At 45.2% G+C, this 14,584-nt stretch overlaps 1 protein-coding gene across 6 annotated transcripts in view; it reads left to right on the top strand.

The window, feature by feature from the left end:
* The window catches only part of Lmbr1 (limb development membrane protein 1), a 107,074-nt gene that overhangs the window by 14,342 nt on the left and 78,148 nt on the right, over positions 1-14,584 (top strand). For 5 of the 6 annotated variants that reach the window (XM_048340530.1, XM_048340534.1, XM_048340533.1 and 2 more), the window contains exons 3-4: positions 1,392-1,431; positions 8,808-8,947. In XM_048340530.1, the coding sequence (XP_048196487.1) occupies positions 1,392-1,431; positions 8,808-8,947 (180 nt within the window). The remainder of the gene's footprint in view (positions 1-1,391; positions 1,432-8,807; positions 8,948-14,584) is intronic. The other variant, XM_048340535.1, reaches the window with a different exon arrangement.

Here is a 14,584-nt window from a genome sequence, read left to right as displayed (position 1 = left end):
GAAGCTGTTGGATGGTAGAGAGTGGGAGGCTGGATGGCTCTGATTCGAATATTGACCTGTATGTGTGAAACACCATGGTGAAACCTCTTTGGACAGTAAGCATACACCAAAAAGAAAATGAAGTACAGGAATGGAAGGCAGTTCCTATCTGGGATGGCGCTATCGCTGAGAGAGGAGGAGAGCGTGCAGGGCACAGTGAAGCCTGTGGGAATGACTTGGGAAAAGGGGACCAGAGAGGGAGTGATGGAGGAGTATGTCTGATAAGGGACTTTGCTGCTGTGTGGACATATAAAAATGATAGGCGCCAATAATGGATGCCAATGCCAATGTAAAAAAATGTAACTTTTCAACACAATAACATGTTCTGGGCTCATCTTGCACCGGCCTAGATAAGGAGTGAGAACTAAGGCAGGTCAAGCAGTGGGAACATTGTGAGATTGTGCCAAGGCCCCGCTGAAGTCGCGGCACAGGGACTTGCTAGTGAGAATTTCCTGTTGGCATCCATGTCCCCTTCCCCACCCTCAGGAGTGCTGGTGCAGTGAGCATATCCCAGACTCTCCGTGGGTACTGTCTACTTTAAGAGCCAGTTAGGCTGTGAAGAAGTGAGAGAGAAGATAAATGCTTGCCAGTTGCCATAAAGGGTCTTGAACTCATCCTAGCCGTACAGACGTGTGGAGGATTGTGTAGAGATGGGAAGCCGACTTGAGTCTACTCTGTAATCCAGAAGGTATACAAACAGATATGCAACCAAGTACAAATAAAAGTTGATGAGACTTACTAAATCAGTGGCATGCCGGCAAGTGTGTAACAAAAGTTCCTTGGGGGAAATAGCCATGCTTTGTAATACCTAGATATTTTTGTTGTGTAAGTGGGACCTGCACCAGCCTGGGGCTGGAGACCATCGCTCCAGATTGGGAAAACTGGGAACAGTCTACCGAGACCCTGGCAATGCTATACAGTTGGATGGTGGTGAGGTTCTGGGCCCCATTATGGAACAACGCTGGGGTCCTACATTGCAGTCTAATGAGTTGACCTCTAATCATGACTGAAGTGAAGGGAATGAGGCGTACACATAACAGCCAGTCTCTTCCGGGAGATGTGTTCCGTACTGAAAGACCTGGTGATAGGTCGTTACCGAGGGGCGGGACTCGAGGAGGGCAGGCATATGCAGTTCCTAGGGTAGTTAACCAGCGCTTGTTAGGAAGTCAGGAGACTTCATTCTCTGTTATATGCTTTCATATCTGACGCAGTGAGGCATAAAGTTGAATCATGGCTTCAGTAATGGCAAGCTCTCCTTACTCAGCAATGGCTTTTTAAGTACATGCTTTAAGTAAGTTGATAAAACATTTTATCAGAGGATAAGATTACTAATACTTTACGTATTTTTGCAGATGAACAAGAAGATGAAGATGCTATAGTCAACAGGATCTCGTATGTATTCTAAAATTTAATTGCTCTAGTTCTGAAGTCAATTCTGAAAGTTTAATTCTAGTTTTTGGACAGAAATATGGAAACACCTAAAGTATTTTTTAGATTTATCAATATTAATCTTATTTTTTTAATAAAAAGGGGTGGCTTATTGTAGTTCAAATACATAAACAGAACATTCAAACATTTAAAATTAAACTTTAGAAACAAAAGTTCACCATTCAAACAAGAGTAGAGTTTACAGAGAACTCAATATTGGTGAAGATCGTTCAGGGGTAAATAAGAGACGTTTAACCAGTTATATTCTAGCTAACCTATAAGTTATGAATGTAGTTCCATACCTCAGAAGAAATTACTGGATATATCTTCTCTTACAACAACAAGACGTGGCCTATAATTCAGAAGGGATAATCAAAGCATGTGAGTGAACATGGAACTATAACTTTTTTGAGCTCTCAAACTGGAGGAAAAGTGATTTCTTTATTACTAGATTTTTCTCAGGTATGTGACATAACACACACATACGTACGTGGGGGATTATCAATATTCCAGGACTTAAAAATGGATACTTTGAGTTAAAAAAAGCTCAGATTTATAGAAAGGTTACAAATAAATGCAAAGTGATTTTTCCTTTGAACTCTTTGATCTCTTGTTCCATTTCCTCATGTGTAATTCCTATAAATGGTACCTTCTCCTGGGTATCTACCTTGCAGCCATTAAAATAATGAAGTTAATATTGATGTGGTTCCGTTCAGTCCCCACTGCAGTTTTCTGAGTTGTCCCAGTAGTGTCATTGTAATCAAAGGCTCTGCTTCAGATTCACACGCATGTTTAGATGTCATGTCCCTTTTGTCTCCCTCAAATGGAAACACTTCTTCAGTATTTCCTTGACTGACTTGAATAGGCCTGATTAGATTCAAAACTGAGAAACAAATACAAATGGATTTGGCAATTGACATTATTTTAGGTGCCTTAGTGAAGCTTGATATTGTACGTTTATAGAATTGGAGAGTTTTTAGTTTTATTCCTAGTCCTTGAGCAAACCATCGCGTTTTCTCTGTCTCAGTTGCTGTTGGTAGCCAGGTGTGGTGGCCTGTGCCTGTACTCCTTACACTGGGGCGCTAGGAGTACAGGAGGATTGTGAGTTTGGGGCCCGCCTGGGAATATACAAAGCAGAACACGCGAGGCTATGGCTCCAGTGGTCGAGTGCTCGTCTAGCATGTGCAGGGCCTTGCGTTCAGTCCTGAGTGCCCTAAGACAAAAGAATAAAGCACAACAGGAATTCGCTTCTCTCATTCAAAAAAAGATCACCGCGAGTCACAGATGGAGTGAAGGGCAGCTGCTCGTTCTGTGTGAAGCCTGCTAGGTGTGCAGGACAGGTGAGCGTGTCTCCCCAGCTCCCTGGGTTGTGATCCACTGAAGTAGACCTGCAGGTCAGTCACATGTAAGCGCGTCCTCTCCTTTACCCTTTGTGTGTTTAATGAGAACATGGCTGTACCCCAGGGCCTGGGGGCGGCTCCGTGGTCTCCACCTGCTCCACCTGTCCTGCAGGGCAGTCGGACGGCACGGCCACCAGGCCCTGGCGGCTCAGGCCTGTCGTCCTAGCTACTCAGGAGGCTGAGGTCTGAGGAGGGTGGTTTAAAGCCAGCCCCAGCAGGAAAGGCGGTGAAGAGTCTTGTCTCCAACTAATCACCAGAAAACTGCAAGTGGTGCTTGGCTCAAAGTGGTAGAGCATTATTCTTGAGCAAAAAGAGCTCAGGGACAGTGCCTAGGCCCAGAGTTCAAGCCCCATGACCGACTCTTTTTTTTGTCTTTTTGTCTCTTGTCTCTTGTCTGAGTCTTACTGCCCTCTAAACCCTATGAAGGCAAATGGAGTTGTGCCCAAGCCTGTCTGGGCACAGAGCCAAACACTCCAAAAGTATCACCTAGTGACTGAGCATCACCAGAAGACTCACAGATTGAGTCTCTGGTACGTGTGCTAACAGAAGGCCTACGAGTGACCCCATGGTGCCATTGGAATTGTATCCATGGTACAGTTTCACCAGTCAGGAGCCACTGATTTAGAGTGAGGGACCGGCTCACGCTTGTGCCCCGGCTACTCAGGAAGCTGAGAGCTGAGGGTCACTGCTCAAAGCCAGCCCAGGCAGGAAAGTCCATGAGACTCTCATCACCAGTTAACCACCAGAAAACTGGAAGTGGCACTATGGCTCAACATGGTAGAGGGCTAGCTTTGAGCTAAGGAAGTTTAGGGATAGCACCCAGGCCGTGAGTTCAAGCCCCAGGACCAGCCAAAAAATAAATAAATAAAACAGTGAGGGACTCCCACATCCCATCAGGGTCACCTGCGGAGTACCCAGGGCTACCGTCAGGACTACTCAAGGAGAACCGAATAGTAGCAGCAGCAGGGTCACACATACCAGAGACTCACACCATGCGGTGCTGGTACGAACTAGGCAACCTCATTCACGCAGCACACATTTACTTTATGGAGAAGAGGAGGGGCTTTGCCTTGCTGGGTTGGATTAGGAGAGTTAGAAATGCCAGATACATGGGGAAACACCCTTCTTACTGCTGCCACTGTCACGAAAGACAGTGCTCTGGAGGTGCAGTGTTTCTACACTGCTCCATCTTGACGTTTCTGAAACTATCCTTCAAATCTGAAAGGGCACTTTTGTATCATAACAGAAGCAACATTTCTACATAGTTTTTTTCAACTCAAGCTTTGTTTTGAGGCTCCCCTGACAGCTCTGATACATTACATCCTTTTTTTTTTTTTTGGTTGGTGTGGAAGTTGAACTCAGGGCCTGGGTGCTGTCACTGAGCTTTTTCTGCTCAAGGCTATTGCTCTACCACTTTGAGACACAGCACCACTTCCGGTTTTCTGTTGGTTAGTTGTAGATAAGAGTCTCATGGACTTTGCTGCCCTGGCTGCCTTCAAACCATGAACCCTGGATCTCAGCCTCCTGAGTAGTTAGGATTATAGGCGTGAGCCACCAGGCCCCAGCCCATTACATCTATTTTTGAATAGCTCCTACTGTAGCCTCTTAAGGGCCAAAGGGACGAGTTTCCAATCCTTTTGTTGATTTTAGGGCCTCAAACTATGAAGTGTAGTATGTTCTGATCGTTTGTTGAAAGAGCAAGCATTAAAGCGATGAAGACCTACATTCAGGGCTTTCCAGGTCACTTTGAATACTACGTGACTTTCAACACTTTGTGTTTGCCCCATAAGCTAATTCCTTTTGTCAGGACGTTGGGTTCATGTTTGATTGGAAACTGTGTTGGCCAGGTGTGTCAAAGTCTTACAGGAGCCAAGAGGAGCGAGGCGCTAATTTTACTGAGAGGAGCCAGGTGGTGGAGTCGGAGGGATGCGTGAGGACAGATGATGTTTGAAGGTGGCCTTGGGATCCCTGCTTGCGTTTGTCCGCCGGAGTCTGGGGAGCACCTCGCTAGGGAGAGAAGCTGGTACAGGGAGATGTGGAGCCTGAGGACCCCTTCGAGGGTAGGGAAGCCCAAGGGAGTGCCAACATGTGTCCCCGTGAGGGCAGCCTAGGAGCTGTGCTGGGACAGCTGTGCAGAGCCCCGCCCGTCTGCAGACTGGCTGGAGGGGGCGCTGCGCTGGCCGTCTACCTTAAGATGGAGACCTGTTCAGATGCCTTGCCAGACTCTGGTCTATCAAACGGAGCCACCTCACGGCACTATTTCTAGGTTTGATTTGAATTACGCGATGGGTATGTGTCATGGTCCAGACGCAGAAAAGTGACCCATGGTTTCCTGGGTGCTTTGGGCGAAGTAGACATACATTTCTGTCTGTGGCCACAAGGTGGCCTTGGCCTCAAATTCACTCTGCTAAATGTGTATTGAGAGCAATACTGTGTCACTCTTTACTACTACTTATATTTGCACTCATCTATACATTTTTCTAATATCAACTTCAGTAAAGTGGATATAAAATTTCTGTCTATGCTAGTGAAGTTTCCTTTTCCTTTACCATTTCTTTTCTTTTTTTTTTTTTGCCAGTCCTGGGGCTTGAACTCAGGGCCTGGGCATTGTACCTGAGCTTCTTTTGCTCAAGGCTAGCACTCTGCCACTTGAGCCACAGCGCCACTTCCAGCCTTTTCTGTTTTTGTGGTACCAAGGAATTGAACGAAGGGTTTCATGCATGCTGGGCAAGCACTATACCGCTAAGCTACTGTTACAGGGCCTGGGGGGCGGGAGGAGGTTCCACGTCCACCTAAGAGTCCACCACTCAGAGACAGTCTCAAGCAAAAATATGGGTTTATTGGGGAAGCAAACAGCAACTGCCCGGCCAGGGACGCAGCACAGACTTGGGAGCTGAGACTACACCCCTGGAAAGCGGATTGACCAGCCAGGGACACAGCACAGACTCGGGAGCTGCCACCGTGCCCCCCAAGCAGTCCTCAAATTGGGGTTTATAAAGGTAAAAGCGCAGCACAGATGTAGGGGCTTGATGCAGGGGGTAGAGCACGCAATAAGTTCACAGATGTAGGAGGTTGACCCAGGAGGTAGAGCACGCAATAAGTTCACAGATGTAGGAGGTTGACCCAGGAGGTAGAGCACGCAATAAGTTCACAGATGTAGGAGGTTGACCCAGGAGGTAGAGCACGCAATAAGTTCACAGATGTAGGAGGTTGACCCAGGAGGTAGAGCACGCAATAAGTTCACAGATGTAGGAGGTTGACGCAGGAGGTAGAGCACGCAATAAGTTCACGGACGTAGGGGCTTTACGCAGGAGGTAGAGCACGCAATAAGTTCACAGATGTAGGAGGTTGACCCAGGAGGTAGAGCACGCAATAAGTTCACAGATGTAGGAGGTTGACGCAGGGAGGTAGAGTGCGCAATAAGTTCACAGACGTAGGGGCTTTACGCAGGGGGTAGAACACGCAGCAAAGCAAGCGTGGCACAGATGTAGGAAGTTGACACGGGGTAGAGCAAGTAACAAGTTAAGCAAGCCATTTACAGAAGCAGAATTTCGGGGTCAGGTTGACCTAATAAAGATGGAGTCAGCTCTATTACCCCCAACATTTCCTACCATGTTTCCCTAATCAAGATGGAGTCAGCTCTACAACAGCCACCTTCCCAGTCCCCATTTCTTTCTTTTTAAAGCAGGGCACTGCTTTTGACTCATGCCTGTAATCCTAGATACTGAAGAGGCTGAGATCTGAGGATCACAGCTCAGAGCCAGCTCAGGGGAAAAAGCCCGTAAGATTCCTATCTCCACTTAGCTACCAAAAAAGCTGGAAGTGAAGCTGTGGCTTAAGTGACAGAGTGCTAGCCTTGAGCAAAAAAGGTCAAGGACAGTGCTCAGGCCCTGAGTTCAAGCCCCAAGACCAGAAAACAACAATCCCAACAACTGCCCCTCTCAACTTTTCAAAATTGTTACAGAAATTTTAAATTCCAGGAGGGTACAGGCAAGAAAGTCTTCATATTTCTCTTTTTTGGGATTGTTGTACATTATTTGGGATTTTTTTTTTTATCAGTCATGAGGCTTGAACTCAGGGCTTAAGCCCTGTCCTTGAGCTCTTCTGCTCAAGGCCAGTGCGCTACCATTTTGAGCCACAGTGTCACTTCCAGTTTTTGAGGGGTTCATTGGAGATTGGAGATGAGAGTCTCACGGACTTGCCTCCCTGGACTGGCTCTGAACCTCCATCCTCAGATCTCAGCCTCCTGAGTAGCTAGGATTACAGGTGTGAGCCACCAGCTCTCAGCCCTATTTGGGATTTTTTTTTTTAGTAACTCCTGATTGGATAGATGTGTTTTTAGGTGAGTGTCACAATGGAGTAGGAAAAGCATGCACTATACTTTGTCTCTACTTTCCTTCAGTTTGTTTTGTTGACTTATATATTTTAATTTTGTTTTAAGTATTTTTTGGTACTGAGGTTTGAAGTCAAGGCACGTGATTACAAGGTGCGTGCTCTACCACTTGAACCATGCCCCAACCTGGCTATCTAATTTTAATGATAAAGTAATATTGAAGATATTGTCAGGCTGTACAGTAATATTTACTGTAAGGTCCACCCCCCGGGAGGGCTCCATGCAGATGCCCCCCCACCTGTTCAAGTCTGCACCCAGTACCTGAGTTACCTAGGTAACTGGCACACCTGGAGGCAGCTACCTCCTTCTCTGAAGTCACATCCAATCCACCTGGCCGTATCTCCTGCCCTTTCCTATATAATCCGGCCCAACACACTCCCCACTCTTTACCTTTCTCTCTTTTTCCCTTCTCCTCTGGCTTCCCGTACCTCCATCTTGTGTGGGCTGGAAGTTTGCTTTCCCCCTGTAAACTCCTGAACCATGTAGTGTGTTTCCTTTCTGGTGAACCTTACATTTACTAGTTCCTCAGCGTTTATTGATACAATTTATTTAACTTTTATTCATTTTAAGACATGTTGCCAGTTACTGGTGGTCCATGCCTATAATTCTAGCTTCTCAGGAGGCTGAGATCCAACCCAGCCTGGGCAGGAAAGCCCATGCGACTCTTATCTCCAATAAACTACCCCAAAAAGGCCAGAAGTGGCACTGTGACTCAAGTAGTAGAGTGGTAGCCTTGAACACAGAGAGAGGCTCAGGTACAGAGCCTTGACCCTGAGTTCAAGTCCCAGGACTGGCAATAAAAACAAGGGTATTGATGTGCATATTAATAGGGTTCATTGTGCAAGTTAGAGTAACTGGCATTTCTCTATCATGAAGTAACCATTTAAAATGAATTCATTTCGATCCTATGTTCACAAGTCTTTCTTCATGTGAAACAGTTGTTGCATTGCTGTTAGCATATGTTGTCAAGGTTGTTAATTAAATGTAGCTGTGAAATAAATACTTATCTTTAAAAGAGGAATGAACTACTGTTGTAAAAGGTGTGAAGGAATACTGTCTTCAGTATATGTATTTTTTAGGAGTGTGTGTTAGACTGGTGTTTTTATTGAGTAGAGAGGTGGGGTGTTCATCTAACTTTCAGGATCAAATGTATATAATTTGTGTCCCAATGAGAAATAATGAACTAAGTTCTTAGGTAATGCTTGTTTTGTAAAATATTAAAGAGTTTGCCAGGGATGGCTCATGCCTGTAATCCTAGCTACTCAGGAGGTTGACTTCTGAGCTGATATTTTAGGGTTGCAGTTCAAAGCCAGCATGGGCAGGAAAGTTGGTGAGATTCTTCAGTTATTTCCAAGTAAGCTAGAAGTGCAGCTGTGACGAATGGCAAAGCCTTAGTCTCAGTGAAAGTGTCCAGGCCCAACTTTAAGCCTTAAGACTGGCATACACACACAAAAAGAAAATTGAAGAGCTTATTATGTTCGTTGCTACTTTGCTTCCATATTTGTTGCTTTTCCGAATCACCTGCAATGCTGATTCTCCTCTTTCAGATTGTTTCTGAGCACCTTCACCCTAGCAGTTTCAGCTGGGACTGTTTTGCTGTTACCCTTCTCAATCATCAGCAATGAAATCCTGCTTTCTTTTCCCCAAAACTACTATATTCAGTGGCTAAATGGCTCCCTGATCCATGGTAAGTACATATTGCTTAATACAATCATGACCAATGTTTTAAGTTTTTACTTCAATGTAATTTTAGAATTTTCTTTCCTAAGTTACCTTCTTATTTTGCACTTTCTTTTCTGTAAATCTTGGAGTTCTTGCTCAAGTCAGAAACCTGGATTTTACTTAGCATTCCTGTTCTTAGTTGTGAAAGGTTTTTCTCTTCACTTGATAATCAAGAGGCAGTCTTTATATTTACTATGATTTTGATGATACGTTTTCATGTGAATATTTAGGAGGAGCACTTTGGTTTGTCTGATTATTAGAAAATTTCATAGTTTTAATTTTTTTTTAAATGTTTGCAATGGTTATCGTGTGTGTGTGTGTGTGTGTGTGTGTGTGTGTGTGTGTGTGTGTTACTGAGATTTATTTATTTATTTATTTTTTGGCCAGTCCTGGGCCTTGAGCCTGAGCACTGTCCCTGGCTTCTTCCTGCTCAAGGCTAGCACTCTGCCACTTGAGCCACAGCGCCGCTTCTGGCCGTTTTCTGTATATGTGGTGCTGGGGAATCGAACCTAGGGCCTCGTGTATATGAGGCAGGCACTCTTGCCACTAGGCTATATCCCCAGCCCCTCATAGTTTTAATTTTGTTTTCATTTTTTAGTCATTTCAAAACACATAACAGGATGGGAAAAAACCCCACTCTGTCAAGTACAAATTTTAATGTGATCTAAATAAATAATGATGGATTTAATATAGATAACAAAGTATGTTTTGTTAAAGAAAAGTAGATCTGTATTCCAATGCTGGCTCAGCCATTCTCTAGCAGACTTTAGGCAAATGACTGTTATTCTCTGACTTCAAGTTTTTGTTTTTCTAATTAGAATAGTAAATAAAATGTACTTAATAGGCTGGTTGTATGTAATATCCCCAGTGGAAAATACCCATCTCCTAATAGGCATTTAATATTTTAGAAGCTATTCCAGCTACTTATACTGTGAAGTAAATTTTTTCTTCTTTTTGAAGAATTACACTTTTAAAAAATGAGTATTAATGGGCTGGGGATATGGCCTAGTGGTAGAGTGCTTGCCTCCTATACATGAGGCCCTAGGTTCAATTCCCCAGCACCACATATACAGAAAACGGCCAGAAGTGGTGCTGTGGCTTAAGTGGCAGAGTGCTAGCCTTGAGCAAAAAGAAGCCAGGGACAGTGCTCAGGCCCTGAGTCCAAGGCCCAGGACTGGCCAAAAAAAAAAAAGAGTATTAATGTGTGTATACTGAACTTTTTTCTCTCCTATAGCATGTTGGTATAATTTTTTTATAGTCTGATAAATTGATTATAGCTGTTGAAGATTTTGATATCTAGCTTGCTCTTTCTGCCCATTTGTAAATTTCTGTTTCTAGTTACTGTGTTGCCCTTGAACAGAGTAGCATGAAGGCAATATATCTTGATGTATTTCGCCCCTCTCAACATTTTCATTCCGCCCTTCTCTACCTGCCCCTCCCTCCCTCTTAATTTTGTAGGATGTCCATTGGGTTCTTGACTCCATTTCTCCCCTCTTCTCTGCTTCATTTGTTTACCTCTTCCCCCTAGATAGAGTGTATTTGCTATTGAGTTTTTACTGCACGGAGTTGCAGGTATCCACAGTCATCCAATCCGCGTGGGTCGTCCTTTCCACCTCTGCTGGGTGACTGGTTGGTGGGCATTCACAGGCGACGCAGGTCTTCACCACTCCCCCCTTCAGACACAGGTCCCACGTCCACGCACCTCTCCTCTGAACTTCCTTGTCACCAATTTTCTCTTCCTCGTCTTTCTCCCAAGGCTCTGATGATCTATTTAAACCTCTGGCTGCAGCCCATCAACTGGGATGCAATTGTACATTTGATTATTCCTTATTCTAAGTGAAATAATCAAGTCTGCTGTCCATTATTCTGTCCGCTTAGGAGATTTTTCCTCCAGGGTTGCCTGCGAGTGGGGTGTGGTGCTGTGGCGGGTGAGGCTGGCGTCTGGTACAGAGCATCTGTAAACCAGCCCAGGCCTCCTGTTCCTCTGTCAACTACCACGAGGGAATAGACAAAGACCAGGAGCGAGGAGGCACGGCTCCCAGTGGGAGCCATGGACATCAGCTAACACGAGGGAATAGACAAAGACCAGGAGCGAGGAGGCATGGCTCCCAGTGGGAGCCATGGACATCAGCTAACACGAGGGAATAGACAAAGACGAGGAGTGGGAGCCGTGGACATCAACTACCACGAGGGAATAGACAGAGCAGGAGCGAGGAGGCACGGCTCCCAGGAGTGGGAGCGTGGACGCTGGGGCCGTCTTTCCACAAACTCACAGCCTTCAGCACCTGCTCACTTCCATTTGATTATGAGCGCTGCTGTCTTTGCCCAACTTTTTGGATGTAGGGAGTCATAAAATACTCAGTTTATTGTGGCCATCTCAGGGTGCGTGGTAACTTGGCAGTCTGTTGTTAAACATTTAATCTCTACTAACATCCACCAGGCCAAGAGTTATCTGAAGATGGTGGCAGGGCAGGCGCTACTCCCGCCACCTAAGGGGCTCTAGTGCAGTTCACTTGCCAGAGACTCGAGCCAGCATCCTTGTCCAACATGGACTCGTTGGCCCTGCTGGGTCGTCAGGACCAGGTGGCAGAGCAGCCTGGGCAGTGGCCTGGCCTGCTGCAGGGGTTTTCCTGTGTGGGTGCTGTTCAGAGCAAGCAGTCTCTCAGACAATCCAGGAGAGGGAACGGAGGAGAAGCGTGCTGGCTCCAAAATCCAAAGAGGCTCGCAAGATATTGTGCTTTTCTTTTCGTGAACAAGGGACACGGTATAACAATTTACCCTTTACCATAGAAGGAGTGTGTTGTCATGCCCAACAACATTGGAGTGTAGAAGTTGCACTGAGGTAGAAAAGTCTCTGAACTACAGGATTTATTTCTCACCCACTGACACAAAACTGTCTTGAAGTTCAGAGTGGTTGTAGCTTCATGCTCACTCTGTCCGCTTGGCACAATGCCATCAGTATAATGGGCCAGTTAGGGGCATCTTACGAAAGGGAAAGGTACTCATGACACAGGCTGGAGATTGCTGCACTCCTGACGTTGGCTAGGAGAGGTAGCCTGGTGGGCCTGATTGACCGGGATGGAGAGAAAGCGTTGGCTAGGGCAGTATCTGCACATCTAGTACCAAGGATGTGTTGATCTTCCCACGCCTTAGAACCACATCTGACACAACAGCTGCAATTGCAGTTACTGCCTAAGTTTATGCATTGTCATTCTCGAAGATTTGTCTTTTGGTCAAGCTGAATTAAACAAACATGTGGGAGGAGTCACAACCCTTATGTATTTTAAGTACTTTTTGTTGTTGTTGTTGGTTGTAAAGCTTGAACCCAGGGCCTGGGCACTGCCCCTGAACTCTTTTGCTCAAAGCTAGCGCTCTACCACTTTGAGCCACAGCACTGCTTCCGGTTTTCTGGTGGTTAATTGGAGATGAGCATCTCACAAGCTTTCTTGCCTGGCTGGCTTTAAACAGTGATCCTCAGATCTCAGCATTCTGAGTAGCTAGAATTACAGATGTGAACCACCAGCACCTGTCTTTTTAAAAAGCTGATTTATTGAGATACAGTTTATATGTTTATCTTATGCCCCATTTGCTTAAAGTGTACAATTCAGTGCTGTGTCTTTTATGGAGGCAGTAATCTAAGAAGTCCTTCCAGGACTTCAGTGTTGCTTCTGTTCGCTGTTTTCCTTGGTAGATAAAGTTCTTGTGGCTTTTACCTGACCGTTTCCCGTGTTGTAGCCTTTCCTCACGTGTCAGGGAACCATCCGGGAGATTCTGCGAGTGCTGAGTATGGTACCCTGGTTATGTGTACTAGTGTTAGAAAATTACCATAGAATGGGCCCCTGTGAATCTGGAGTGAACTAATGCTCCATTTCCCACCTGACTTCTTCAGTCTTTGCTTTGGCTAGGAGGCTGCACTGGTGTTTTGGGTCTCCTGGGACCAGTGTCACACAGCTGTCCAGCAGCCCCGGAAAGGTCTGTGCACAGTTTGTCATCCATAGTCATTTGTCAATCATTTACAGCAATGACTTTGTTGGGCTCTTCGAGGACTCAAGAAATTCTCAAGTTCCATTAATATCTGATGGCGCTTCTTTTTTACATACTTAAAACGCCCAATAAATATTTATTATTTATTGATTAAAGGATTGGAAGTATTAATCTTCCCATTAGGAATACTTTGGTAAAACGATTTAATTTGAAAAGAATATAATGACTTACAAAATCGTCAGCATGAGTGTTTGTTTAATGTGTTAGTCATGGATTAAAGGATAATATGTATTAATACTCTGTATGCATATTTACTTTGGCTTAAACACTGTTTACATTTTGGACATATAGGTCTGTTAATGTGAGTCATGTTTCTTGGGAATGCCACTTCTTTGTGCCAGAATTTAGTAACTTTAGTTCTGAAACTCTGTATCATGTGACAAGACGTGTGCCTGTCCGCAAGAAGAAAGTGGTTAAAGCATGGTGTGAAGAATGATGGCGTGGGGCTGGGGATATGGCCTAGTGGCAAGAGCACTTGCCTCGTATACATGAAGCCCTGGGTTCGATTCCCTAGCACTACATATACAGAAAACGGCCAGAAGTGGCGCTGTGGCTCAAGTGGCAGAGTGCTAGCCTTGAGCAAAAAGAAGCCAGGGACAGTGCTCAGGCCCTGAGGCCAAGCCCAGGACTGGCAAAAAAAAAGAATGATGGCATGTAGGAGTGGACGGACCGCGGGCGGCCATCTGGTCAGGGAGCAGTCCGCGTGCCGTCCTCCATCACCCGGTAGCTGAGTCTGTGAGGCCTTGTCTGTCTCTAGTGTGGGCCACACATGCCAGCAGCTGCAGCTGAATGTAGGACGGAACAAAAGAGGCGGAGGCGACAAGGTGGCGGTGAAAGCTTGTATTATTACAATTGAGATAGGAAAAATGGGTAAAAAGTGCGTACACTTCCTGTACTTGTTAAAAAGAAATAGTAGAAAACATAATATTATTCATGATTCATAATCATTATTTCCACGAATGGAAAAGCATCCCTGGGATGGGATAATGTTCCGGAACTAGAGAGACGTTCACTTTAAGATGGCAGCTTCCTCCTTCCTCCTTTCCTCCTCGTCCTCCTCCTCTTCCTTTCTTCCTCCTTCCTCCCTCCCCTCTCCTCCTCCTCCTCCTTCCTCTTCTTCTTGCTTGGGGCTTGAAGTCAGAATCCTGTCCTCTCAGTTTTCTTGCTCATGGCTAGTTTTTTTTTTTTTAATTTTATTGTCAAACTGATGTACAGAGAGGTTACAGTTTCATACGTTAGGCATTGGATACATTTCTTGTACTGATTGTTACCTCCTCCCTCATTCCCCCCTCCCCCTTCCCCCATGGCTAGTTTTGAACCTTGATCCTTAGATCTCAATCTCCTGAGTCGCTAGAATTATAGGTATGAGCCACTGGGCTTAAACTGTATTCAAAATTCAAGTGAAAATAATAATGATATTTTGGGAGATAAGAGAACAATGGATTTAAATTGTAGCTTTAAATTTGAGAAATGATTCTTTAGGTATCTTTGAGTTACTTCCCTTCCATGGTGCCGTTCACCGATGGCCAGGCACACAGTTATACACTGTTATACATGT

Source organism: Perognathus longimembris, chromosome 2 (genome assembly GCF_023159225.1).
Source record: "Perognathus longimembris pacificus isolate PPM17 chromosome 2, ASM2315922v1, whole genome shotgun sequence".
In the NCBI taxonomy this organism is placed as follows: Eukaryota; Metazoa; Chordata; class Mammalia; order Rodentia; family Heteromyidae; genus Perognathus; species Perognathus longimembris.
This window is presented reverse-complemented; position numbering and strand designations above follow the sequence as displayed.